At 50.2% G+C, this 26,859-nt stretch overlaps 3 protein-coding genes across 3 annotated transcripts; all 3 read left to right on the forward strand.

The window, feature by feature from the left end:
- The first annotated feature begins 251 nt into the window (after positions 1–251).
- On the forward strand, positions 252–2,510 carry LOC136467116 (uncharacterized). The gene is made up of 2 exons (XM_066465663.1): positions 252–751; positions 936–2,510. The coding sequence occupies exon 2, from the start codon at positions 1,186–1,188 to the stop codon at positions 2,389–2,391; it is 1,206 nt and encodes a 401-aa protein (XP_066321760.1). The 5' UTR covers positions 252–751; positions 936–1,185; the 3' UTR covers positions 2,392–2,510.
- A 240-nt stretch (positions 2,511–2,750) lies between these two features.
- On the forward strand, positions 2,751–5,867 carry LOC136467117 (uncharacterized). Its single transcript, XM_066465664.1, has 2 exons — positions 2,751–5,152; positions 5,343–5,867. The coding sequence occupies exons 1-2, from the start codon at positions 4,961–4,963 to the stop codon at positions 5,652–5,654; spliced, it is 504 nt and encodes a 167-aa protein (XP_066321761.1). The 5' UTR covers positions 2,751–4,960; the 3' UTR covers positions 5,655–5,867.
- Positions 5,868–13,187: 7,320 nt separating this feature from the next.
- Positions 13,188–14,960, forward strand: LOC136463508 (uncharacterized). Its single transcript, XM_066462499.1, has 2 exons — positions 13,188–14,095; positions 14,187–14,960. Exons 1-2 carry the CDS (start codon positions 13,356–13,358, stop codon positions 14,839–14,841), a joined length of 1,395 nt encoding a protein of 464 aa, XP_066318596.1. The 5' UTR covers positions 13,188–13,355; the 3' UTR covers positions 14,842–14,960.
- The last annotated feature ends 11,899 nt before the right edge of the window (positions 14,961–26,859 follow it).

Below are 26,859 nucleotides of genomic sequence, written 5' to 3' on the forward strand. Positions count from 1 at the left end.
CACAGCGAGGTTCGATGAATCCCATAAAGGCACAGCGAGGTTCGATGAATCCCATAGTGAAACGAAGCCCACGGCGTCAGCATCGCCGTCCCCACCCGCAGGTTGGCACGCAGCCGAGAAGCGATCCCCATCAGCCGCTCTCTCTCTCTCTCGCGCGCGCGCTCTCTCCCTCTCTCACACACACACCCCTCCTATCCTAGCTGCGCAAGGGAGTGCCTGGCGCTGGCTGAAAAAGTGTTGTGGACGTGTGCTTGCGTGCGTGCCGCGCACACTCCCCCGCAGCCCAACGGCGCCAAATGCTCTGCACCGAATCCCAATCATCGTCCTCCCTGCGCCCCCAACTTCAACTTGTGCTTCCTCTCAGCTAAATATTTTACTGATTTCTTTACGAGCGATTTTGGAAGCCTCCAGCCGCTTTACTAGCAGCGTGTCGTCAGCTAGAGCCCTCCCTTTTTATCATCTTCAATCATCGGTCATCACCTACCCCCTCCTCGCGTGTCTCTGTTTCTCCTGCCTGGGACTGGGGCTGTCCAGTTGCCACCAACCGAGGTTAAGCCGAGAGAGAAAACAAAGAAGGTGATCAATGGTAGTGCCAGATTTCCTCGAGGTGGAGAGGCCTCCTTTTGTTACCGCCAGGTTCTGCCAAAATCAGCGATTCCTCCCATCGAGCATGCATTCTTTTCTGCTGCTGCGACCGTAGGATCGGCGTAATAAACCCCCCAAACCTTGGCTCAGCAGCCTCGCCGCGTCGGTATGTTTTTTCCTTGCCCCCATCCTAGCTCTTCTGCTCTCTTGAATTTCGTGGTCGAGGATAGGGTGTTTCTCGTGCGCTGATCCAATTTCGAGCCAACAATAGTCCTGTTCCTGCCTCGGATTACTCCCCTTTCTCGTAGTCCCCATCTGTTCTTGGCGTTCACACACTTGCCGTGCGGCAGATTGCAGCAGCAGCCGGCGGCGCGTGCATTTTGCAACCCCCCTTTCCAAGGACCAGCTGCAAGCTTTGGCCTTTTCCGCCTCCCGTCCCCGGAAATCCCGCAAGAAACTCCTCCACCCAAGAAAAAGCTGGCTCCTGCCATCTCCTCACGAGTCACGAGTTTGGTGAGGCTTTGAAGCGAGCACAGTTCTTGTGGGTTGAAATCCGTGATCTCTGCCAGTCAGGCTGGGGTGGGTGTTTCCTCGTCGGAGATGGAGGGGAATTTGCCGCCGCAAACCCTGATCCCAGGCGGAGGCGGGGCCCCCTTCGATCTGGCGCAGCCGTTCCACTTCGCCGCCCAACCCCAGGCGGTCCAGTTTCACCAGGGCGTCTTTGCCATCCCCGCCGCGAACCAGGTGCCGGAGCTAAGCAATGCGGTGAAGGCCTCGTTGAGCGACGAGGAGGACGCCGACGACGGCCACCTCGACCACGGCAAGGCGGCGGCCGCCTCCCCGTGGCACCGGGTCAAGTGGACCAGCGGCATGGTCAAGCTGCTCGTGACGGCCGTGTCCTACATCGACGAGGACGTGGACGCGGACTACGGGACCAGCAGCGGGAGGAGGAAGCACGCCCTGCTCAAGAGGAAGGGCAAGTGGAGGCTGGTCTCCTCGGCCATGACCCAGAGGGGGTTCGCGGTGTCGCCGCAGCAGTGCGAGGACAAGTTCAACGACCTCAACAAGAGGTACAAGAGGCTGACCGAGATCCTCGGCCGGGGAAGGGCTTGCCAGATCGTCGAGAAGCACGAGCTCCTTGACAAGGTGAGCCTATCTGGGAAGCTTAGGGAGGAGGCCAAGAAGCATCTCAACTCCAAGCATCTGCACTACGAGGAGATGTGCTCCTACCACAACAGGAACCGCTACTGCCTGCTTAATGATCCTGCCCTTCAGAGGTTCCTGCGAATGGCGCTTAGGGCTCCAGATGAACAGGGAAAGAAGTGCTCGTTTGGCTATGATGATGAGGATGATCAGATGTTGCTTTCTGAAGATGATGATGATTATGAGGACGATGAGTTGAATGATGACCTGGAGGTCAGTGCTGAGGATCATGGTGTTCACAGAGTTCATGCCACCAAGAAATTGAAGCATTATCATGAGGAGGGACATTGTGGGTCTCATCTGTCTGAGGTTGTGGCCATTGACATGAACAAAATGTTCTCTGAAGGATCTGGTGGTCCATCTGCTGAGAAGAATTTAAGTGCTATGCGTGCTCAAATCGAGAGACAACGTCTGGATATAAAATCAGAGATGCTGAGAATTGAGCAGAGGCATTTCAAATGGTTGAAGTTCAGCAAGGAGAAGGACAGGGAGTTGGAGAAAATGAAGCTGGAGAATGAAAAGATGAAGCTGGAAAATGAGCGATTGGAGCTGGAGCTGAGGCTTAAGGAAATTGAGATGGGCATCAAACCAACGAGGATTTAGTGATTGCAGGATGTAAGTGGTAGAGCTAGAGAACTCTTAGAGTTTCTGGTAATCCTTTTGTCTATTGCAGTAGCTTACAAATTAGGATATATCACATTACATAGTTTCATCTTTGCTAACTGCGTATCGGTTAAGTTAATGACTCTTCTGGTGTTAAGCGTTTACAATAAGTACAGTTTGACATCTGAATATGGTGCTTATCATTGCATATGTTATCCATCTCACTGCGATTGGCTGTGCGTTATGCTTTGATTGAGCGCAGTGTATTTCCTGTTCTGTTTGCTCTGTTCCATTCTTATATGATATCTTTCCATTATTTGAGGTACAGCTACTGCAGGATAAGATGTTGTGTTGTCTCAGTGTACTTTGTGAATACCATTATTACATGAATATCACCAAAGAGTTTGTTGTCTTCATCCATGCTTTCCAGGTTGATTTGATCTAAGGTAATGTGAAGTTTCAGAAATGCTGTGTTTTTCCACTGAGGTTTATGATAAGCATCAGCTGGACTTGTGTATTGTATGTTGTACCGACCCCATCTTTCTTCACTAACAGACAGGAGTAATACTAGTGCAGTACAAGGTATACATCTCTTCAAGCTACCATTTAAAAGCAAGCTGCATTTGTTTTGACCATTGGTGTTGGTGGGGTAGAAGCCTGCATCTTTTGTCGAACATTCCAATTATTTTAATGTGTTCTTTCCTCTGTTTATATTTGTGATGCTGGTAGTGTCCACTTCGTATGTCATAAGCTGACGGTCGTTACTGGTGTGGTAGACAGTGTCAGGTTTTGTGAAAAAGGGTCGAAGAGCTTGTATTTGCTTCCTTTGACAGGTCCACCTGCTGCTTTCTGGCCTTCCAGGGCATGATCGGAATATGGTACTTAATGTTATAATTATTTTCTTACTCATCTTGTTTCGAAAATTTTCTTATTCATCTCGATTGGTTGCGCATTTGTGTGTCACTGTTGGCTGAGTTCATTTCCTCTTTCTTTTGCTACTGCTATTGTTCTAATGACATTTTTGCAATTATTTGAGGGTCTTTTCTGGCTCAAACTGCTAGTAGCCAAATCATTTATGTAAAAAAGTCACTATTACATCAATATCACCAAAGAGTTAGTTATCTTCATGTTTTCCTCGTTGGATTTGTTATAAGCTACTGTACAGTTTCAGAAACCAGTTTTCACCGATGTTTAGATCTCATCAGCTGGACTCATGTCCTAGGAACATGTTATATTAAAAGTATTTTCTGGACTAACGAAAGTGGCAGCAGCATCAGCTGTTCATTTTTATCAGGTAGGTGTCTTTAAAAGCAGGTTCTGCATTTGGGTTGGCAATTGGTGGGCTACAGCTCGAGCTATTGTATTCTAAACATTGTGCTCTGTTCTATGCTGTGTGTGTGTGGTGCGGGTGCTGCCCTTTTCCGTGTAATAACCTGATACTACTTCCTGATGTGGTCGACAAGAGTGCCTGGTTTTGTTGAAAAGCGATGAACACTCTGCACTTGCAACTTGCTGCCATTCATGTTCAACTGCTGCTTTGCCGGCAATCGAAATGTTTTGACTTGAAAAGCTTAAAGTGTTTCTGAAACGCCCTGCAGTGGAGATATGGTGACGATGATATGTGTTCTTCAGTTCTCGTCGTCGCTCACAAAATGTCTTTGAAAAACAATGCTGTCAGTGTCAGATGTGTACCAAAAAAATGGCGAAGCTATGCATACCATGAAACGAACTTCTTGTTTTCTGATAGTACACGTCTGGAGCAACAATCATGGTGACAAATGATCATCGCCTATTCATCTCAGCTCAGACAGACTGGATCTTTTCTGATCCAGATATAGGAACCGTGATTGAAACACGAATACTAGTAGAACGACCAAGGGAACCACTTGTGGTGATCATGCCTGGAAGGGCCCCTGACGGACCAACGCAATGAGAACTGAAGACGCCGTCTTTTCCATTTGAAAATAAAAAAAAAATTGTATTTTGCATATGGAGATTCAGAGAGTGCATTGGCTGGTCCCAGGTGTGGAAGCAGAGAAGTCCGAGTGCTACCCTGGAGATGCTCAGCATGGCCAGCAGCTGTACAGCATGTCTGAGGTGTATCAATCTCCTACTCCACCTAGCATTTTGTTTCGGCTATGAGTATTATACATTTGCAAGTCTGCAACTGCAATATGATAGTATACCACCATGCCTTGAGCCAGAGTATGTGCCATGGAGAAGGCCGGAAGGGCAGGCTGTTTCACTGTTGTATAATGCAAAACGCGAGCTGCCCGGCCGGTCGGGTCCTGCGCCCCAGGACGAATGTCGGAGGGGCCCTGCCCTGATGAGTGATGAGAGGCCTAAAAAAGCCTTAAAGAGTCGCGCGCTTTTGCAGTTTCTCAGCGCTGCTGATGCCATTGCCGAGGCCGGCCGGCGGAAAAGATACTAGTCCTGCCCACTTTCAAGAGTCTCTCTCAGTCTCACTACATATACACATTTGTTCTCTGTTATCTTCCTCTCTTCTCAAGTGTAGATTAATCTATCGGCTCTAGTGAGTGTTGTGTTGCTATTGCTATCCCTTCTGGCCATGGGAGCGTGCGCGACGAAGCCGGGTGACCTCAAGGTCAAGGGCGAGGCGCCGTTGGTCGAGGAGGACGCCGCGGCGCCACAGGCGGCCGCCGACGAGAAGGCTAAGGCCGACGTGCTCCCGGTGGCCGCCGCCGAGGTCGACCAGGCCGATGTCAGCCGCCGGAGGTCCCTCAGCGTCCTGCTCAAACAGGTAAGCAACTTCATTCCCTTTAGCCCTCGGGTACTCAACTCGAGTGACAAGACAGTGACACCAAGCTTCAGCTGTCTTGCTGCTTCCTTTCGAATGATAAAATAGCACAAGAAATGCAAAAACTAGCTATTACGTACTGGTGTGCTGCGCCGGAGTAACCAATTGCTGCGCTTGCTGCCTCTGCACACAGGACGCGGAGGCCAGTGATGGGGAGGCCGACCACCAAGAGGCAGAGAAGGTCATGGCTGATGAGGAGCCAGCGAGTGCTGCCGCTGCCGGGGAAACGATGGGATCACCGCAGGCAACAACCGAGCACGACGACACGGCCGAAGAACTGAAGGATGATGATCTTCCGAGTGGCGACGCGCAGGCGGCGGAGGAAGAGAAGCGGGTGGATCCTGAATCAGTCCAGGTTGCTGTTGCTGCTGTTACTGATGCTGCTGCTGATGCCCCAAGTTCTGAGGAAAGCAAGGTTGCTGATGACAATGATGCCTCTGCCTGAAAAATGGAATATTGTGTTGTTATTCTTTGTTCTTTCCTCTCTCTTTTTTTCGCTGGCGAGGTACGCTTTAATGGCGCGAGATTGATAGCGATAGCAAGGTTTGCTGCTGCTCTGGAACATTGGGAAACACTGCTGTCTTGCTCCGTTTGTGTTGTGGACCAGGGTGCGCATCGCTGGGTTTTACTGTTTATTTCAATTGATTTTCTAGGAGGTACTCCATGCTTTCAAGTTGTCTTTTTCCACTGTATAATGCTTCGAACGATTTACATTTGCAATTAGAGGAGAGTATACTCGTAATTGGGGGCACACCGAACAAACGCAGCCAAAGTGTCTAGGCCCCTAATTCAGGTGCTGAAGAAAGCTAGGTTGCTGAACTGATTATGTGGGCTCTGCGCTTTAATTTGCAATCAGCGTTTGGTGTTTCTGAATTCTGAAGCACTTGCCTCTCTCTAATGTTAGATCGATAGCTCGTGTTTGCATGTTGAGCTAAGGTAACTGCGTCTCCAATTTTTTTTTTGAAAAAAAGAGAAGATTTTATTTCTTTTTTTAATCCAGAAAAGCCGCGTCCTGAACACCCCCCCCCCCCCCCCCCCCCTATCAAAAGTTTAGCCGCCGTCTGATAACAGCGAGATCTCAAAGAGCAAACAAAGAAAAAAAAATAAAAACGTGTATATTCATGCACCAAACTAAGCGCTAAGCCTATTAAAGACAACCACTCAAACTTGACAAAAGATCTCCATTGATGCCATTTCTAACATATGACATGCTCACTTGAGGTTTAGCATGTCGTTCTCGAAGAATGTACCAAAAGTTATGCAGTCTTAAAAATAACTTGTAAATACGAATATATCCTCTTGTCGGTGTTTCGAATAAACACCAACTAGTAATTTTATATTTGTTGCGCGTTAGGCTCGGATGGTATACTAAAGGACACAAGATTTATACTGGTTCGGACAGAATGTCCCTACGTCCAGTTTTGCTGCTGCTCGTGTTATTAGCACTGGAAAAAGTTCGTAGTAGGGGGTACAAATGGTCGAGAGAGGGACAGATCCCAAGTCTCTGATGGAAAGATCGAAAGGATGCCAAGAGCTCGGTTGCTGCTTGGTTGCGTGTTATGTGATGTGTTGTGTGTGGAATCGATCCGTCCCCTTAGTGGGGTGCCCTGCCCTCCCTTTTATAGACCAAGGGGGAACAGGGATTACAGATGAGAGAAAGAGAAAAAACCAGAGGTAGAGAAGGTCCTTCGAAGTTGCCGGGTCTTCTTTTTCCCTTGAGCCTGCCCTGCCAACATGACAGACGGTGCCAGGGATAGCATGTTATCCTGATAGGGCCGTGCTCTGGCTTCGATCAGCTAGTGGTTACGTCCCATCCTACTCCGGCGGACGATGCGGCGTGCCAGGGTACAGAGCCGTGACCCTACGGGGAGCATACGGGGAAGTGACCATACGTCTGTTACTGTAGTTGATGTGAGTTTCCCTCCTGGATTGTTAGTTGTCGTATGCTTATGTTAGGACCCGCGCCCAAGGGCTGATGGCGGCGTCCACAACACTGTAAGACAAAAGTCGGCGCCTACAACACTGTTCGGGCTCTGTCATGCCTGGAAGGGCTTAAAGCGCCCGTCCCGTCGTATCCTGACGGTACTTTCCTACAGGCGTGCAGGGCATGGTCCTCGGTACTGCGGTTGACTCGAATGTCCTGTCTTACCCTGTGCTCGTCATTATGAAGGAGCAGGGTGCAGTCGTCGAGCGAGGCGGAGCCTGTCCCGTGACGTCGGGCGAGTGAAAGGTCCTTGTTGGTTTTGGTAATTGAGTGACAACCTAGGTGGACTAATTGTGTTTATGTGAGATACACAGGTGATTAGTCCACAGGTACATGTGTATGAGCAACATATACCATGAAGGTGAAAATGGCTTGGAGATGTTGCAAAGCTCACACATGTGATGATGAAGGAGCTTAAATGCACATGAGACATGACATTGAGTCATGTGATCAAGGCGGTGAAGCTTGAGCAAGACTTGGCGCCGATGGACGATAGCAACGGTGAAGAGCAAGTAGAGTCAAGATCGATGAACCAATATGATCATGTGATGATATGAAGTGGATCATATCATTGTTGATCGTGTTGGTGCATATGTTGCATCGACATTAAAGGAGATGGAATGGAATGCGCAAGGCAAAGGTATAACCTAGGGCATTTCATTTCACCGGTCATAGGTGTGTAGAGAAGTTTATGACCGGGTTTAGGATAGATGGCCGTACTATCAAGAGGGGCAAACTTGTTTGCATATCAGTCATCTAGTGCCACTCGAGTGATCTAACTTTGCATTGTCGCTAGGATCGAGTGGCGTGGCAAGTTGAGTGGCTAACATCCTTTGGGAAATGATTGTGAAAATGCTAACACACATACATATGATGGTGTACACTTGGTGGTGTTGGCACATTTACAAAGGAGGTGGTGTTTGCAGGGGTGAGATGGGTTTTGGGTCCCTCTCTCCCTCCCGCCGAGCTTGCGCGGCGGGATTCGGCGCTTTCGGGAAAATAGAATGTCTATTTTCTATTGCGCCGGATGCAAATTCTTGCGGTTAGCACACTTGAGCAAGGGTGAAGAAAATGGAGGAGATGCCAGCGTTGGTCAAGTGACCGGATGCTGGATCCAAATGCACCGGACGCTGACTGCCTGCGTCCGGTCGCGCTGACGTGGAGTGTAGCAGTAGCTGGAGAGTGACCGGACGCTGGTGCTGCGTCCGATCACGTTCGATCGGACGCGTCCGGTCATGCTCGGGAGCTTACTGGAAACGACCGAACGCTGAGGGTCCAGCGTCCGGTCAGTTGAAGCTGCCGCGTCCGGTCAAGGTCGGTACCTTACTAGAAACGACCGGACGCTGGGGGTACAGCGTCCGGTCAGTTGAAGCTGCTGCGTCCGGTCAGGTCAAGTGACCGTTGGAATCGGGACACGTGGTCGTCTGCGGGCGACCGGACGCTAAGGTCCAGCGTCCGGTCATCACGACCGGAGCGTCCGGTCGGCCCGACCGTTGCCCAGTGAAGGGGTAACGGCTAGTTTAGCCCTTGGGGCTATAAATAGAAGTGGCCTTCGGCCATGGACTTAGTGTCCATGCTTGTGAGTGCTTGGGAAACCTCCATCACACATATACTTGATAGTGATCATTCGATTGTGTGAGTAAGTGATTCTAGTGCGATTGCATTGTGAGGTTGCATCGAGTGGCACTAGGTGATCGAGTTGCAAGCCGATGGTGCTTGTTACTCTTGGAGGTTGCCACCTCCTAGACGGCTTGGTGGTGGTCTCTGTCGAAGCCCGCAAGAAGCTTGTGCGGGGCTCCGGAGAAGAGCTTGTGAGGGGTACTTGTGCTCACCCCACGGGAGCCGCGAAGAGCAACTCTAGTAAAGCGTGTCATTGAGCTACCCTCACTCAAGGGGTAGGTTCTTGCGGCGCCCGACGTGCGGGCTTAGCGGGTGATGCTAATTAGCCACCGAACCACCAAGTGAGCGGTCGACACAACGGGGACTAGCGTGTTGGCAAACACGTGAACCTCGGGAGAAAAATCATCGTGTCAACCTTGTTCTTCCCGTTGGTTTGCATTCCCATTACACAAGCTTACAATTACTTTTATACATATTAAGCTTGTGTAGTTGCTCTTGTAATTAGATAGCTTGTGTAGCTTGCTAATTACCTTCTTGCTTGTGTAGCATAGAAGTAGCTTCCTTGCGTGGCTAATTTGGTTTGTGTAACCTTGTTAGTCACATTACTTAGTTTATGTAGCTAAGTATTTGCGCTCTCTAATTTGACATTGGTTGTCTTGTTATTGAGCATTGCTAGTGAGCTTAGTTGGCTTTATGCTTTTGCTTACTAGCATGTGTAGGAGCTCCCTTGTTGCTTAAAGTGCTAGTAGCATAGGTTTGTGTAACCTTGCTCCTAGAATTGTTTAGGAGAGCTCTAGCTAGCCCGGCACCTTAGTTGCATAATTAGTATCTTTGCAAGGTGCTAAAGAACATAGATAGAGGGGTGTAGTCTTGGCTAGACCGATAGTTATAATTCCGCACTTGTTTCGGTAAGCCAACACGATTAATTTTAGAAAAGACTATTCATCCCCCCTCTAGTCCGCCATCTCGACCCTTCAATTGGTATCAAAGCCGTGGTCACCGTTTGATTGAAGGCTTAACAACCTCGGTGTCAAATTATGGCTCAAGTTGTGTTCAACCATGTGGGGGGCAAACCACCATTCTTTGATGGCACAAGCTATGATTATTGGAAGAGAAAGATAAGTGTGTATCTTGGTTCAATCAATGATCAAGTATGGGATGTAACCGAGAATGATTATGCTATCATTAATCCCGACAATCCCACCAACCAAGATAAGTCTAACAAGCAATGCAATACAATGGCTCTCAACACCCTATACAATGCCCTTGATCCAAAGGTGTTTGAGCAAATCAAGGATTGTGAAAGAGCAAATGAAGTGTGGAGGAGATTAGAGGAAACCTATGAGGGCACACCGGAGGTGAAGAGTGCCAAGTTATATATTCTCAAGGACAAGTTGATAGGTTTCAAGATGAAAGATGATGAGAGCATACCGGAGATGTTCCATCGCTTGCAAGTCATTGTCAATGATTTGAAGGCTTTGGGAGAAAAGATCAAGAATGATGATGTCTCTCATCAGTTCTTGATGAGTCTACCTCCAAGGTTTGAAATGTTGAGAATGCTAATCATAAGAGAAGTGTAACTCGTATCGAAATGCGGTTATCAAAGTGCCACTAGATGCTCTAACTCATTGCATATGCATTTAGGATCTAGTGGAGTGCTAACACCCTTGAAAATATTTGTGAAAATATGTTAACACATGTGCACAAGGTGTTTGCAGGGTTGAGATGGATTCGGCGCTTTTGGAAAAATAAAATGTCTATTTTCTATTGCGCCGGATGCAAAATTCTTGGTGGTTGGCACATTTGAGCAAGGGTGAAGAAGTTAGAGTTGAAATGGAGTTGGTCGAAATGATGCTGGCGTCGGTCTACTGACCGGACGCTGGGTCACTCAGCGACCGGACGCTGAAAGGCTGCATCCGGTCGAGCTGTCAGACGGCACAGTGGGTAGGGTTGAGCACCAGACGCTGGTCTGCGTCCGGTCAAGGTGGACCGGACACGTCCGGTCGAAAAAACATGCCTCGGGGAGCTTACTGGAAACGACCGGACGCTGAGGCTTCAGCGTCCGGTCAGTTTTGACCGGAGCGTCCGGTCAGCTTCGTAGCCGTTGAAATCTGACGAACAGCGTTTGAAGCTGGTGACGCGTGGCGTCCATCAGGCGACCGGACGCTGAGGGCCAGCGTCCGGTCGGTATGACCGGAGCGTCCGGTCAGAGCGTGTTTTGCCCAGTGAAGGGGTACAACGGCTCTATTTGATGGGGGCTCTATTTATAGCCCCATGGCCGGCTCAAGGGATAACTTTTGCACATTTTTCATTGACATAGCATCCTTGTGAGCTTAGCTAAAGCCTCTCCCACTCATCTCCATCATTGATCCATCATCATTGAGAGATTGGGAGAGAATCCAAGTGCATTGCTTGAGTGATTGCATCTAGAGGCACTTGGTATTCGTGTTGTGCTGTGGATTTCGCTTGTTTCTCTTGGTGGTTGCCACCACCTAGACGGTTGGAGCAGCGGTGAAGGATCGGCACGAGTTGGTGATTGTTCGTGGCCGCCTTCGGTGATTGTGAGGGGAGTTGTACCTTCCCCGGCGGAGCGCCGAAAGGTAACTCTAGTAAATTGCTCATGTCATTGAGTTACCTCACTTGTGGGTCAGTTCTTGCGGTGTCCAATCGTGTGGACGAGGTTTGTGAAACACCTCTTAGCCGCCGAACCACCAAGTGTTGGTCGACACAACGGGGACGTAGCGTGTTGGCAAGCACGTGAACCTCGGGAGAAAATCGATTGTCTCTCTTCTTTGTCATTCTACCGGTGATTGGCTATATATTCATCTTGTGATTGGTTCATCCCCTACACGTCGGTATAATCACTCTACTCACTCATTTACATTCTTGCAACTAGAATTGTTGGATAGGTAGTTTGCAACCTTTGTAGAGCTAGAGCAAGTTTGCATTACGCTATTTGTCATACTAATCAAATTGCTCTAGTTGATTTGTAGATTTTTAAATAGGCTATTCACCCCCCTCTAGCCATATTAGGACCTTTCAGCGAGGCAGAGCCAGCCCCCAGCCGTCGGGCGAGGCGGAGCCTAGCCCTCGGGGGTCGGGCGAGGCGAGGCCAGTCCCCAGTTATCGGGCGAGGCGGAGCCAGCCCTCGGGCGTCGGGCGAGGCGGAGCCTGTCCCTGGACGTCGGGCGAGGCGAAGCCAGCCCTCAGTCGTCGGGCGAGGCGGAGCCCAGCCCTGGGGGTCGGGCGAGGCGAGGCCAACCCTCAGGGCGGGCCAAGGCGTGGCCAACCTTCGGTCGTATGGGCAAGAAGTGCAGTTGCATTCTTGTCTGTTTAGAAGTATCAACGTTTGATGGTTATTAGCTCCACCTCATTGGGTACCCCGTATTAGGTCCTGACATTTTTTTTTACCTCACCGTGATCTAAATCACCCGCCATGATCTGACAAACGGGTAAATAGCCGAAAAACTTTTTATCGTTTACATGTGTTTCTCTTGCACATCGTTGACGTGCATTTTTTCCACTGAAAAACTTACCCACCCGGATATACACCTGTTCCCCCTCTTGTCGCCTCCTCTCTTCCTTCCGGTGACGTTTAGATAGCAGGTGGGATAGAGAGATCAGATTTGGATATCATATGGTATATGGAGAGGGGAATTACGGAATGGGAAATGAAGGCCCTGTTCGTTTGTCGTACCGTTTCAGCAAAATAACAGCGTTTTTCTCTCACAATAAATCAGCATCAGTATCAACATCAGCCGTTTTTTTAGTCAGCCGAACAGGGCCAAAGTTTGAAGCACAATTCGTTGTTTGGTTAAGAGTTTTAAGTAGGGACCATAACTTTTTATAGTAATTAAAAACAAAGAAAAAAATGGAAAACGCTCCTTCATGCCGCACACAAAAATACCGACCATGGCCTTTATCCGCTCAGATGCGCGGAAAATATTTGGTGTAAACCATCCTCTTGACGTAATCGTGAAAAACCTTCAAAAAAACATACTTAGAGGATTCCAGAAATTATGAAACGATGCATATTCATAGCTCATCCATAAATATACGTTGTAGCAAAAGTTGCGAGGCAAACTTAGTGTAAAAATCCAAACAAAAATGACAAAATTCAGGTGCAAGTGAGAATTTTGTCTTCTAGTGCAAATACACATGAAATTTGTCATTTTCATATGAATTTTTCTAGATTGATTTTGTTTCCCAACTTTTACTACAACGTACATGAAGTATGGATATGCATCGTTTCATAATTTTTGAAAACCTCTGAGTAGAGTTTTCGAAAGGGTTTTCATGCTTGCAGCGAGAGGCCGGTTTGCACCCAATATTTTCCGGCTTCACCAATCCACCAGAGGAGAGGCACACTACCAGTGCAAGGGACCTGTGCGGACGCCCAGGCGCAGCGACTCTGCGGAGCGGAGACCGCTTGGGCGCGGCGGCGGGATAAGCTCCGCGCCGCACGGCAGATGGCGTGCCTCCCGTGTCCCCAATTTCGCGCTGAGCCCTAGCGGATCTGTAGCTGTCTCGCCGGCCATTGCCATGGAGGGGATGGACCTGACGCCGCCGCTGCCGGACGACGTGCTCGCGGGCGTACTCCGTCGCCTCGCGCCACGTGGCCTCGCCGTGTCCCGCTGCGTCTGCAAGGCGTGGCGACGCGTCGTCGACGACCGCCGCCATCTGCGCGCGGACCTCCTCCCGCGCTCGCTGGGCGGCATCTTCCTCAACTTGCATGACCTAAGGTTCACGCAGTTCCTCTCCCGCCCCACGACGGGCGCTGCGGTCTCCGGCCGGCTCGACTACACGGTGCCCGGTGAGCCCGACCGCCTACCCCCCATCTACGTCAAGGATCACTGCAATGGCCTCCTCTTGCTCCACCACTGCGTGGTTAACCCCGCCACACGGCAGTGGGCGCCCTTGCCTCCGCGCCCGCCCCTGCCCCAACCGCCACCTCCAGGCATGTCTGTTTGCACAAAGGAGTACCTCGTGTTTGACCCCACCATGTCGCTCAACAATGAGTTGTTGATAGTGCCCAATGTTCCTTACAAGCTGAACGACGACAACGAATGTGAGGAATCTGAATGGCCGCCGGCCACATTGATACTACCTGTCTTTTCATCAAAGACTGGTTCCTGGGAGGAGAGGGCATATGGTCGGGATGGGGAGGCTGCAGGGATGTTACCTGGCATGCATCAGTCAACACCAAGACTTTGCTTCCAGCATCAATGTGGCTACTGGCGAGGAGCACTCTATATATGCTGCGACGACTGTTTTGTTATGAGGTAGATATATGCTAACTCCTTAAACATCGTCATTCTGGTTCTGGTTTTAAGCATTATGATAAGATTATTTACCATTATATTATTACTGCAGAATATCACTGTCAAACAATATGTATCAAGCATTTAGGTTGCCCACAGAACTGACAGAAGATGAAAATTTTTATCTGGGAAAATCAATCAACGGGATATACTGTGCATCAATATTTCAGGGGTCACAACTTCAGGTTTGGTTCGTTAACTTCCAATGTGTTCATGGTCAGACAGAGTGGGTGTTGAAGCATGGCAGAGACATCTTCCCCATCCTGCCAAATCTGAACTATGATGAACAGTGTGATGGAGCTTGGATCTTACAAGAATTTTACTGTTGGGGACAAGAACATTCTGATGATGAAGCTTATACTGTGGTGTACTGCAACGAAGCAATACTGGAAGAGAAATTTGTGTGGGACTCTGACAATGATAATGTTCTCGAACCAGGAAGTAGGAGCAAGGATTCTTTTCTCGATTTTCTTGGATTTCATCCGTACAAAGAGGTTGTCTTCTTGAGTGATAAATTCGACCGGGTGTTAGCCTATAATTGGAGTAGCTCAAAGATTCAAGATTTGGGCAAGGTTTTCCCAAAATTCTACATAGACTGGGATCTCCATTTCCACCATAAATATGTATCAGCGTCTTTCCCATACACTCCCTGCTGGTTGGGAGAGCTCCCTGAGAAACTGAATTTAGAAGCTCAGCTGGAAGATTAGAATATGTTTCCTTGCAAGCTATTTGAAGAATGTAATACTAATATTGTCTGTTGTTCTTTTGATATTTGTGTACACACATTGTTCCCTGCAAAACTGATCTTAGATGTTTCCAGTTTAAATTATCTTATTTTCCCTGCCTCTGAGTACAACTGATCTGAGTTTAACTTTCTGCATGGATCACTGTCGAGAGAACTGGTTGCTTTTCGATTCAGCTACAATGACTCAGTTGCTCTTGAGTCAAGGACTGCCAGGGCCCTTGAGACATGGATTCTATTGGTGAGAGTTGAGCCAAACAGCAGAGGCCTGGGCTTGCTGGTGTTGTGCTAAATACCAGTTTTGCAAGTCAAGCTTGCGACTGAACTAAGCTAGAAATAGTAGTCAGTATACCTGCCCTTAACAAAATTCTACTGTGATTGATTTTCTGCAAAGAGGGCTTGGTTCCCCTGGTTTAGCATGTATGTTAGTTTGCTGATAGGGCAAAATTCCGAAAACAAAGTTCCATTGGCGGATGGCAGGGAGTACATATAAATAGAAGGTCAGATTAACAAAATTCCAAAACACAAAAAATAACAAACAGAATTTGAACAAAAGCTCAGCCAGGAGACTGAAGTGCTGATCGTATTTACTACTGAGCACCAGCGGTTTGCTCAAGACAATTAAAAATAATAACATAGAGGAGGCAGTAAATTGAACTCTGAATGAATCAAAGTTGATCTCTACACCAAATAAATCTTGCACTGCTGAGCAGAAGATTCAGACTGAAGAACGCAATCTGATCAGATTGCAAACTGAAAATAAGTTCCCTGTGAGGGCGCTAAAGCTCACACTGTCACAGACAAAGGCTCTACAAGCTAAAGCTGGTACCGGTGCAGCAAAAGTATGGCAGTGACTCACTTTGCTAGGAATTACATGTGTTTTTCTAAGATCCAAGTAAAATGTGTGACACTCGGGCAAGGTTGACTGACATGTTGCACGAGAGTGGTACTTCCTGTTTCTGTCCACACACCATGAGTTTTGATTGCACTACTGGCTTAAAGGTCTGATTGCACTGTTTTCACATGCGAAGTTACAAACTGACCCCCCCTAGATATGTTTTAACACTAACTACTACATCTGAATTAGACTATGCGGTGTTAACGCAAGACTGATTGGATATAGCTGGATGTTCATAACTATTGAGATTTTAAGCTAGAGAGTTTGCAGTGCTGTTCCAGTAATCTGTAATTTGTTATTCCTACTTTCCTAGACATGCAGGTTAAAAGAGAAGAGGTGAGGTGGGATGCAAGGAAATTTCTACAGGACATGCAGCTCTACCAGACATTGGAAAAATGGTTCCTGTGCATATTTCCCAGCTTTTATACTCAATGGGAGGATGAGACGGTGATTTGCATCAATGGCTCAATGTTTATACTCAATGTTTATTGCATCAATGGCTCAAGAGGAGTAATTCCTACTATCGTGAACCTGTATTTCAATGCACACTTGTTTTCTAGATTTCTTAGATTGATTCAAGTCCCATACTTTTTTTCTGTATGTTGCAGCCGCTAGGGGAAGCCAAACGGAAGCATGAAAAACAAGCCCATTGGCTAGAGGCAAGGACTAAAAGCAATCAAGTAAGTTACTTAGGACCTGTTTGGATCCATTAGCACTACAAATTAGCTAGCTAATAGTCAATAGTTGCTAATTTTTAGCTAGTTAATATTTAGCAGGGGACTGTTTAGATCCACCTGCTAATAGGTGGTTGGATAGTGAGTTGAAGGTGTATATGAACTATTAGCAACTTCAAACCTGCTAATTTTAGCTATTAGCAGGTCATACTCCTAGTACTAATTTTAGCAGGTCTGTTTGGATCCACTCTTACTAATTTTAGCTGCTAATTTGTAGTGCTAAAGGATCCAAACAGGCCCTTATTATAGCAGGTCATACAGTTTTTTTTGGTCTTATGAAGGATCATAGCAGTGCATACAGTTACTTCGTTACTTCTGTGCTGTACTGCCATAGCATTCCTCACATCTCTACACCAAATGATGCATCGCCTATGCTCTAATAAAAATAGTGCTGCCTTTTTGTTCGGTCGATCTGTGCTGTACTGCCATAGCATTACCAAGGAGCGAAGCAAGTAGTCCAACATGAAGGCTCTAATTCTTGGAGGATATGGAAGTCGCCTTCTTCCTTTGATGTACAATATCCCAAAGCCACTAGTGGATTTTGCTAACAAACCAATAATCCTCCATCAGGTGTACTGCCCATCTAGTTCAATATTACAGGATCAGAATTCATATACTAGTATATTATATGTGATTCATCACATCTTTCTTTCAGTCATCAAAACGTCAAAGATTTCTTCTATACAGAAAACTAGAAAGAACTCTTAAGACAACTTTTTCTATGAGAAGAAGTATTGTATTGTTGTTATTGATGAAGCCATGATGTTTCCTTTTTGAAACAGCATATGGCCATATCCATGTCGTTTCCATAGTGTCCGTATATTCTTCAGACTTGTAACTCAGTGTAGACTTTTGGGTATTTTTTTAGTTAATGTTTTTTTTGAGGGAACAGGAGGGGTTTACACTCCTACTGGAATTTTATTGAAATAAGCACAAGTTTGAAGTTACAATCACGAAACAAAAAACGTCGAAAAGAAAATCATAAAAATTACACAAAGGCTTCTAGCCATAAATCTACCTGAGGATGGAGCTTCTTTTTTGCCCTGAGAATAATCAGAGCAGATTCCCTCCGAAAAACTTGTCTGCATCTTTGTACTGAGTGAGGAACATTCCTAAAGATGATGTCATTGCGCATGGTCCAAATAGACCAGCTCATAGTGACCAGAACCTCCATGAAGAATGGCAACCGGAGTTGTGTTGGCCCGATTGGATCTCAGATTCAGATCTGGAACTACCAGAGGGCAGCTTGGCCCTTGGCCGCTTGGATTGAATGGAAATGCAATGGATTGTTTTTTTACAATGACACTCCCTTGCTTTTTACAGGCAAAGGGACTCCCACTTGCTACAACATATTCTAACCACTAAAGTAGATGCTGAGCATATTCCTAACACTAGGCTTGGAGGCCAAGGAAAATAAAAGTGCAGGAAAAGTAAGATACAAGTGCTTTAGCACTAACTTATCTATCAATCTTTCCCCAAGCCTTGTGCCGAGCACTGGAGATGATCTGCTGTAGCCCAATCCTCTCCCTCATCTCCTGGATCTTGGACTTCCCCAGTGACTTGGTGAGAATGTCAGCTAGCTGACTAGTAGTGGCAATGTGGCTGGCCTTGATGCTCCCATCCTCTAAGCAATCTCTGATGAAGTGGTACTTGATGCGGATGTACTTGCTTCTTTCATGGAAGACAGGGTTCTTGGCCAGAGCTAGAGCGGACTTGCAATCCACCTTCAGCTCAACCACATCCACCTTCCTGCCAAAGAGCTCTGCCAGCATCCTTGACAGCCACAGCGCCTGTGTTGCGGTAGTGGTGGCGGCGATGTACTCCGCTTCACAGCTTGAGTGGGCCACCACCTTCTGCTTGAGGGACTGCCAACTGACCAAGCAATCACCAAGGAAGAACATCGTCCCAGTTGTGCTCTTGCTGGTATCCACATCACCGGTGAGGTCGCTGTCGCAGTAGTCGATGAACCGCGCTGTGTCGAGGCCCTTCCGTAGTGAAGACCGTAGTCAAGGGTGCCCACCACGTAGCGCAGGATTCGCTTGATAGCCTACAGATGCTCCATCTTCAGTCGATCCATGAACCGACTCATGTACCCGACGGCGAACGCGATGTCCGGCTAGGTATGGACTAGGTAGCGCAGGCTCTCGATCAACCGCCAGTCATGGGTTGGATCGACCTCCTCCGCCGTGCTCCCCGACTCAACTTGAGCTTCTCCTCCATCGGGGGTGTGGGCTAGATTGTAGCCTATTATACCGCCGAGCTCGAGGATGCGCTTGGCGTAGTGGGTTTGGCGGAGGGCGATCCCGGTGGCGTCCTGGTGCACTTCGACACTGAGGTAGAAGTAGAGGAGGCCGAGGTTGCTCATGTCGAACGCCTTCTTCATCTGTGCCTTGAACACCTCCTCCTTCTGCTCTTCAGCGCCGGTGATGATGAGATCGTCGACGTAGACGCCGACCAGTAGAACGTTGCGTCCACTGCCCCGCCGATACACCGCCTCCTCATGCGCACTCTACTTGAAGCCCATCTTCTTGAGTGTGGCATTGAGCTTTGCGTTCTAGGCGCGCGGTGCCTGACGCAGGCCATAGATTGCCTTGCGCAGGCGGTACACCTTCCCCTCTTCTCTGGCGACGGTGTAGCCAGGTGGCTGGCGCACATAGACCTCCTCCTTGAGATCGCTGTTGAGGAAGGCGGACTTCATGTCCATGTGGTGGACTTGCCACCCTTCTTGAGCCGCCAGCGCGAGGAGGACACGAACTGACTCCATACGCACCACGGGGGCGAAGGCGTCGTCGTAGTCGATCCCCTCCTGCTGAATGAAGCCGTGCACCACCAGCTGTGCCTTGTGCTTGATCACCGTGCCCAGCTCATCCTTCTTGAGCTTGAACGCCTATTTCAGGGTGATAGGGAGATGGCCATTAGGAAGTGGCACTAGTTCCCAGGTATGGTTCTGCTCGACGAACTTGAGCTCCTGCTCCATCACCACCCGCCACGCCGGATCACCCTGCTCCTCAGCGTAAGTGGTCGGCTCACCGGCGTGCGTCAGATGAAGCTGGGCAAAGAGCCTCTCGGGCTAGTCCGGTGAAGACTGGTCACCGAGGATGCTTGCCATGGTGCGGTATTGTAGTGGCTCATCGTCGTAGTAGGCGTCCAGGCGGTCTTCATCGTCCTCTAGCGGCGTGGCGTACTCGACCTCCGGCTGCCCTGCGTGCGCTGGTGTCGTAGTGGGCGAGGTAGAAGACACTGAGAAGGTCGGTTGGTATGCTGGAGAGATTGGCTGTGATGATGTAGAGGTCGGAGAGGTCAGCTACGATGTAGGGAGGTCGAAGTTGCTACGGATGGGATACCGAGCACCGCCGATGGGCTACCGAGCACCACCGATGGGCTGTCGAGCTCCCCCGGATTTGGTGATGGCAAACAAGGCGGAGTTGGTGAAGAGGTCGGTGCTGGTGATGAAGACCCATACGTCAATGAAGATGCACTTTGTACTTCCTCAGCACCTCCTGCCCACGTGTACTCGGCGGTGAAGTCGCGAAGTGTGGTCTCCGACCCGTCATCCACCACCTTGTCCCATGCCTAGCCACGTCCTTCATCGAACACAACGTCATGCGCCACATGCACGCGTCGTGTCACCAGGTCAAGCACGCGGTAGGCCTTAGCCCCTTCTGCGTAGCCGATGAAGACCCCGGGCGAGCTGCGATCATCGAGCTTGTCGATGTGGTTTAGCCCCTTGACGAAGGCAAGGCAGCCGAAGACACGCACGTAGCTGACCGCTGGCTTGCGCCCATGCCAGGCCTCATACGATGTCTTGCCGTCGAGCTTACTGGTCAGAGAGCGGTTGAGCAGGTGTACGGCAGTCATCATGGCCTCTTCCCAGTAAACTGTTGGCATACCACGCTGCTTGAGGAGCGCGTGCACCACTGCCACCACCGTCTGATTGTGGCGCTCAACCACGCCGTCCTGCTGCGGTGAGTAGGGCGCGGAGTAGTGGCGCTAAATCCCCTCGTTGACGTAGTACGCCACGAACTCAGCTGTTGTGAATTTGACGCCATTGTTCGTGCGGAGCACCTAGAGCTTGCGGCCGCACTCCTTCGTGGCTGCTTGGTGGCGCTTGATGGTGTCCGCAGCTGCCACCTTGGAATCGAGCAGCACGGCCCACATATAGCGGGTGGCGTCATCGACGAGTAGTAGGAAGTAGTGCCAACCTCCAGGAGTGGTCGGTGATACTAGACCGCAGAGGTCGCCGTTAACCAGCTCGAGCTACTCGGTGGCGTGGTAGGAGGCTTGACGCAGGAAGGGCCAGTGCTTTAGCTTGGTCATAACATAGGTGTCGCAGAGCCATGCAACGTGGTCGACGCAAGGCATGCTACGGACCATCTCCTTCTTGCCAAGTTGCTTCAGGGCTTCGAAGTGAAGGTACCCGAAGCGCTCGTGCCAGCGCCATGCCTCATCATCCCGGCACACGGCATGGCAGAGGGGGTGTGCCACCTGTACATGGAGCACATAAAAGGCGGTTGCTTCTCCGGTTCACCTTGACGAGAAGACGGTGACCTCTATCCTAGATGCGTAGCATGCCGTCCTCAATCTCCACCCATGAGCCATTCTCGTCCAGCTACCCGACGCTGATGATGGAGTTCTTCAAGGCTGGGATGTAGTACACCCCGGTGAGAAAACAGTGCTCCCTTGTCTTGGCCTTGAAGATGACCGAGCCGACGCCCTTGATCTCGACGGTGGAGGCATCACCGAACTTGACGGACCCCTTCACGCCGAAGTCCAGGTCAGAGAAGAATTCACGCATGACCAGTCATGTGGTGCATCACACCGGTATCGAGGTACGAGCCATCGATCTTGTCATCGATGACTCCTTTGCCGAGGAAGGCGTGGGCGCACGGTTTGTCGAGGTGGAGTTCGGCGGAGCCAGCCGACCTGGAAAGGGGAAAGCTTGGACCTTTCACCCCCTCCCCTATGTCTTGTTGTAGCTCGACGCACCCGTGCGCTAGGGACAGGGTGGCATCCTGCTCCTCTGCTTACGCGATGTGAGCCTGCCACCATGGCATGGAGGAAGGCGACAGTCCTTGGCCCAATGGCCAGTCCTGCCACAGTTGTTGCAGGTGTCATCCCGGGGTCACCTTGCGCTCGCTGGCGGCGCCGCCATCAGCGCCGACCTAGCCCCAGGGTCCCTTCTCCTCCTTGCCATCGCATGGACACCGACGACGCTCCTTGGAGCCAGACAAATTGGATCCATCCTCCTTCTTGTCGAAGGCGCGCCACTGCTCCATCGTGTGCAGTAGCTTGCCTCCGACGGCGCCCTGCTCAGAGTTCGGCGCCTGCTCATGATCTTGCATTGCCTTGAGCCTTCCGGTGACATCCTTGATAGTGGGCTACTCGAAGTCAAGGAGCGTCTCGATCAAATTGATGGTCTACGTGTACCTCTTTGGCATATAGCGGAGGAATTTCTCCACCACGCGCTCCTCCGTGAGGTCGATGTCGTCGTTGCGTGCCATCTGCTCCATCAGATTGGTAAGACGGAGGGCAAAGTCCTCGACTTGCTCACCAAGCTGAAAGGCGAGGCCTTCCCACTCCCCTCGGAGGCGCTACAACATTGCCTGGCGCACACGATCTCCGCCGATGCGTGCCGCGGCGATCGATTCCCACGCCAGCTTTGTCGTAGCCTTGTTGGCGAGGGAGGCACCGAGCTCGGTGGGGACGGTGGCGCACAACGCCTCTAGCACCCGGCGATCATCGTCATAGTCGATGCCGCCAACGTGAACCGCCTCCCACAACTACCCGCCCTGTAGCTTGAACTTCATCAGCAGGCTTCACTCATGGTAGTTTGACTTGATGAGCATCGGCCACGGCGTTCCTCGCTTCAGAGTCACGGTAGACCGTCTGCAGCACCGGGGAGCAGCTGTGCTGACCATGACGCCGCTCTGGTGATGGCGACTGGCGGCGGTGCCCGATCGGGCTATGCGATCCTCCAGCTGGCTCCGGCTCTCGCTCCATCTCGACGAGCAGCGCTGCGGCCGCGGCTACCGTAGCCTAGGCCGCAGCAGTCGCCTGCCTGGCCGTCTCGACCGCCGCCGCAGCCGCTGCCTCTACAACAGCAAGGTGCGTCGCACGATCATCGGCTCTGGCACCCACGATGGTGCATGCTCTCGCGATCTGGCTAGCGGTGGACATGGTGCTCGCTCACTCCAGAACCCTCTCAGCTCTGACACCAGATTGTTGGCCCGATTGGATCTCAGATTCAGATCTAGAACTACTAGAGGGCAGCTTGGCCCTTGGCCGCTTGGATTGAATGAAAATACAATGGCTTATTTTTTTGCAATGACACTCCCTTGTTTTTTATAGGCAAAGGGACTCCCACTTGCTACAACATATTCTAACCACTAAAGTGGATGCTGAGCATATTCCTAACACTAGGCTTGGAAGCCAAGCAAAGTAAAAGTGCAGGAAAAGTAAGATATAAGTACTTTAGCACTAGGCTTATCTATCAAGTTGCATCTTGAAGCTTTCAATTATAACCCATTGTCGACAGAATATCGTCGGCAGTCCTTCGAGGGGTATCCCACGAAGGTAGATTGATCGACAGAGGAGCGTGTAATCAAGAACAAGAAAGCAACAGAGACACACGAGTTATACAGGTTCAGGCCATCAGTATGACGTAATACCTTACTCCTGTGGTCTGTTGATTTGTATTAGCTATCGTATGATTTGCCGTGATTTTGTAGGGGGTCCCTGCCCGCCTTATATAGTCCGGGGGGCAGGGTTACAAGTCGGTTAGATCTGAGAGATAACCGAAAAGTAATAACAGATTACAAGAATCATGGGATCGTACGTATCCTAACAGATCTCGTAACATCTTCAGGATATCCTCCCCATGTCTTGTGGGAGGCGCCAAGCAGAATCATGCCCCGCAAGGCTTCTTCTCATGGGCTGGGCCGCCCCTGGAGGCATAGCCCATGTGGTCTGCCATGGGTATCCAGGGTTGTACCCCCCACAGCTAGTCCCCGAGCGCCTTGTACCCGTTGTGCAATGCCGTCTTGAGCTTTTCCGAGCAGGTGCGAACCAAAACTGAGCTGTCCAAATTATGGTTCGACCACCATAATGAATCGCCGAGCAGTTGTGAGCAACTATCGAGCAGCGTGCAACATCACCGAGCAGTGTGTTCCGAGCATGGCTTGACATAAGGGTGTAAGGAGCTCAAGTCCAGAATTGAAAATTTCTACGCAGTAAACTAAGTGTGCCCACTTAGAGTCCGACCACGAGGAAAAAGATAACCTTCTATAGCTTTTAGAGGCACGGAGTCTTTCAGAAAAAACAAACACATTCACCGCAAGGTGAAGTGTGCCCACTTAGTCCCCGAGCCTGATTGTAGGTGACGTAGTCATGTGGTGCTAGGGTCAGAAAGTAGTAAACCAGCTGAGCAGGTAGCCAGTCCCCGAGCATAGCCTCGAGATGAGAACAAACACATTCACCGCAAGGTGAACTGTGCCCACTTAGTCCCTGAGCCTGACAGTAGGTGACGTAGTCACGTGGTGCCAGGGTCAGAAACGAAGAAATAACGAAAACCAACCGAGCAGACAGCTAGTCCCCATGTTTCAGGCAAAAATATCGGATAAATCAAACCGTGGAGAAAAAATTGGAGTAATGGCTGTACAGTAACGGTTACTAAGCCTCATTAAATTGCGGAGAAATTGGCGATTATTTGGCGGCGATAAATGAGTGACGTGGGCTGCTGTTGTGTGAAAGCCCAAGTTGCGGCCCATTAAACCACATTAGAGAATTCAAAGCAGCGCTGATTGCGGGAACGGTTTCCCAAAAACCCTTAGATGCAAAAAAAAGGTGGGGAAAATGCTTTATAACAGCGCTGCCGCATACCTCGTCGCCTACCTCTGCCACTCTGCCCTGTTTCCTTCCTTCGCAGTCCCTGCGCTCCACATTCCGTACCAACGCGAGCACTCACCTCCAATCTAGGACCAAACCAGAGAGAATGGCGCCGAAAAAGGGAGCCACAAAGCCGAGGAAGGCGGCCACCGGAGCCAGCCACGATGAGGAGTGGGTGCCGTCGAAGACGGGGATGGCGGATCTCCACAGAATGGTGGCGGCGGGCGTTCTCCCAGACCGCCTCACTGCCAGATGGTGGCCGACTAGTGGTGAGCCCTTTCCAACACCTCATACTGATGAGGCTGTAGTATTTGAAGATTATTTCTGGTGAGGATTAGGGTTTCCTGTCCTCCCCTTTCTGAGGGATCTTATGGAGTTTTGGGCGATTAGCCTCTGCAATCTGCACCCCAACACCATACTGCACGTATCGATCTTTATCCATTTCTGCGAGGCGTTTCTTGGTGTTTTTCCACACTTCAACCTCTTCAGGCACCTGTTCTGTCTGAAGAAGAAAGGGGGCAGCGGTTCTAAGGTGGTCGGCGGTGTGTACCTGTAGCTTAGGGATGGGATGGCCAGCGAGTACATCAACGTACCGCTAAACACCTCCCTGAAAGGTTGGAACGCTAGGTGGTTCTACATCAAACAAAGTCACCCAATAATTCAATGCGATGTCCACCACATCCCGGTGAACCATAGTAGCTGGTTGGAGAGACCCAACAGTGTTGACATGGAGCAAGTAATGGAGCTTCTTGACTTGATTAAGGGCGTGGAGCTTAGGGGTGAACTGGTTGCAGCTAGCTTCATAGTGCGCCGCATCCAGCTCTACAAAGAGAGGGCCCACCTGGTGTTCGACTACAAAGGTGACGACGACGGTACCCGGGAAAGCACAGACCGGCTGTCGAGGAAAGAAGTAATAGACCGGGCCATGGACCTATTCACTTCCAACATCTCATTCAGCTGGCCACAAGGAACGAAGGCCTTCAACTGCACCAATTCGCCTCCTCAGGTAACCATTTCATTTCGCATTGATCAGGCAGCGATTGCCGAGCAAAGGACTGACTTACTTATGTAAAGATCCATTCGCAGGATAGGGCAATATACTTTTCAAGCGTGCCGAGAGCCGATTGGCCGAAAGGAGTAGACATCCGGCGGCCGCTATAGCCTGAAGAGGAGGAGCCGAGCAGCTCGTCGGATAGTCCATCCCTGGTATCGGAGAAGATCCGTGGGAAAAGACCAGCGGTAGATGAGCCGGTCCAAAAAAGGAGAAAAACCGCAGGCTCCACTGCACACAAATCGGGCGGCATCTCGCTTATTGATGACCGAACCGCTCGACCGCGAAGGACTGTAGTGCTGGAGTGGTCTGACGACAATGAAAACCAAACAGCGCATCCGCCAAGCACGAAGGAGCCATCGAAGGGTGCTGAAGTCCCTGAGCAGCAAGCAAGGGAGAGTCATGCGCAGGCAACGACGGAAGTCCCAGCGGTGTAGACGACCGGAGTCCCCGAGCAACACGGGGGAATAACCACAGAGCAGCACACAGAGGGGGCTCCGAGGCACCAAGCAGAGCAGCAGCCTGCTATAGAAGAGCAGGAACCCTCCCATCAGGCAGACCAAGTAGCAGCTCCTGGGGGATCAGGCAGGCATCGCCGGTTCAAAAAATTGAATCGGGAGACCAAACCGTAAGTATCTTTGCCTTGGAGTAATAATATTGTTCCTTGATTTCTTTTGGGTACTGACAGGCCGATATTACGCAGGGCAACACTGAGGCCCGGACCCTCAGTAGGGACAATGCCGACTGTTCCCGTCCGGGAGTCCCCGAGTGCTCGACAAATAGAGGACGGATCAGCTGCCGCTGCCAGTGGTCCTGGCGGTGGTGAATCATTGGCGCACACAATAGGCACGTCGGCGACAGCAACCGAGGCTGCGACTGAAAATGTCGGTACTTTGGAAGCGAAAGCTGCAGCTGACGTTGATGCGTCGGAGGCTAAGGAGGCAACTCCGACGACGGCCAAGGAGCAACTTGCATCGCCCGCAGCGACGTCAGGAGTGGTCGGAGCGGCTGTCCGACCACAGAGTCCCCTAGTGGTGCCTCGAGCGATGGTGGAGGAGGACGAGGATGAGGAGATCGAGCGTGCCGAACCTAAACCCCAGTCCGTCTGGATTCTCCAAAAACGCGGGGAAGAGGTAGTAGTTGTCGAGGAAGAAAACACCACCAGGGAGATAAAGAGGTTGAAATCCGCCATTGCTGGAGTTATGACTCAAATCGAGGTGAGTACCGTGCCTGAAATACTGATATATGTTGTTGGAGACCAAAGTTTATCACTACCATTGTTCATCTGCAGGGGATAGCTCGAACAGCCGAGCAACGACACCAACTGATGAAGAGGATGGAGCCCCTCGCCGAGGAGAACAAGAAACCCCGGAAGGCGTTAAATCTTTCGGAAAAGAGTATTAAGAGGGCCTAGCG

Source organism: Miscanthus floridulus, chromosome 7 (genome assembly GCF_019320115.1).
Source record: "Miscanthus floridulus cultivar M001 chromosome 7, ASM1932011v1, whole genome shotgun sequence".
Classification (NCBI taxonomy): domain Eukaryota; kingdom Viridiplantae; phylum Streptophyta; class Magnoliopsida; order Poales; family Poaceae; genus Miscanthus; species Miscanthus floridulus.

What these genes read in the sequence shown, in the direction of transcription:
- LOC136467117 (XM_066465664.1), top strand. Translation starts at nt 4,961, where the DNA reads ATGGGAGCGTGCGCGACGAAGCCGGGTGACCTCAAGGTCAAGGGCGAG. An exon ending in TCAGCGTCCTGCTCAAACAG is followed by an intron (nt 5,153 to 5,342) that starts GTAAGCAACTTC and finishes CTCTGCACACAG; the next exon opens with GACGCGGAGGCCAGTGATGG.
- LOC136463508 (XM_066462499.1), top strand. Translation starts at nt 13,356, where the DNA reads ATGGAGGGGATGGACCTGACGCCGCCGCTGCCGGACGACGTGCTCGCG. An exon ending in GACGACTGTTTTGTTATGAG is followed by an intron (nt 14,096 to 14,186) that starts GTAGATATATGC and finishes TTATTACTGCAG; the next exon opens with AATATCACTGTCAAACAATA.
- LOC136467116 (XM_066465663.1), top strand. Translation starts at nt 1,186, where the DNA reads ATGGAGGGGAATTTGCCGCCGCAAACCCTGATCCCAGGCGGAGGCGGG.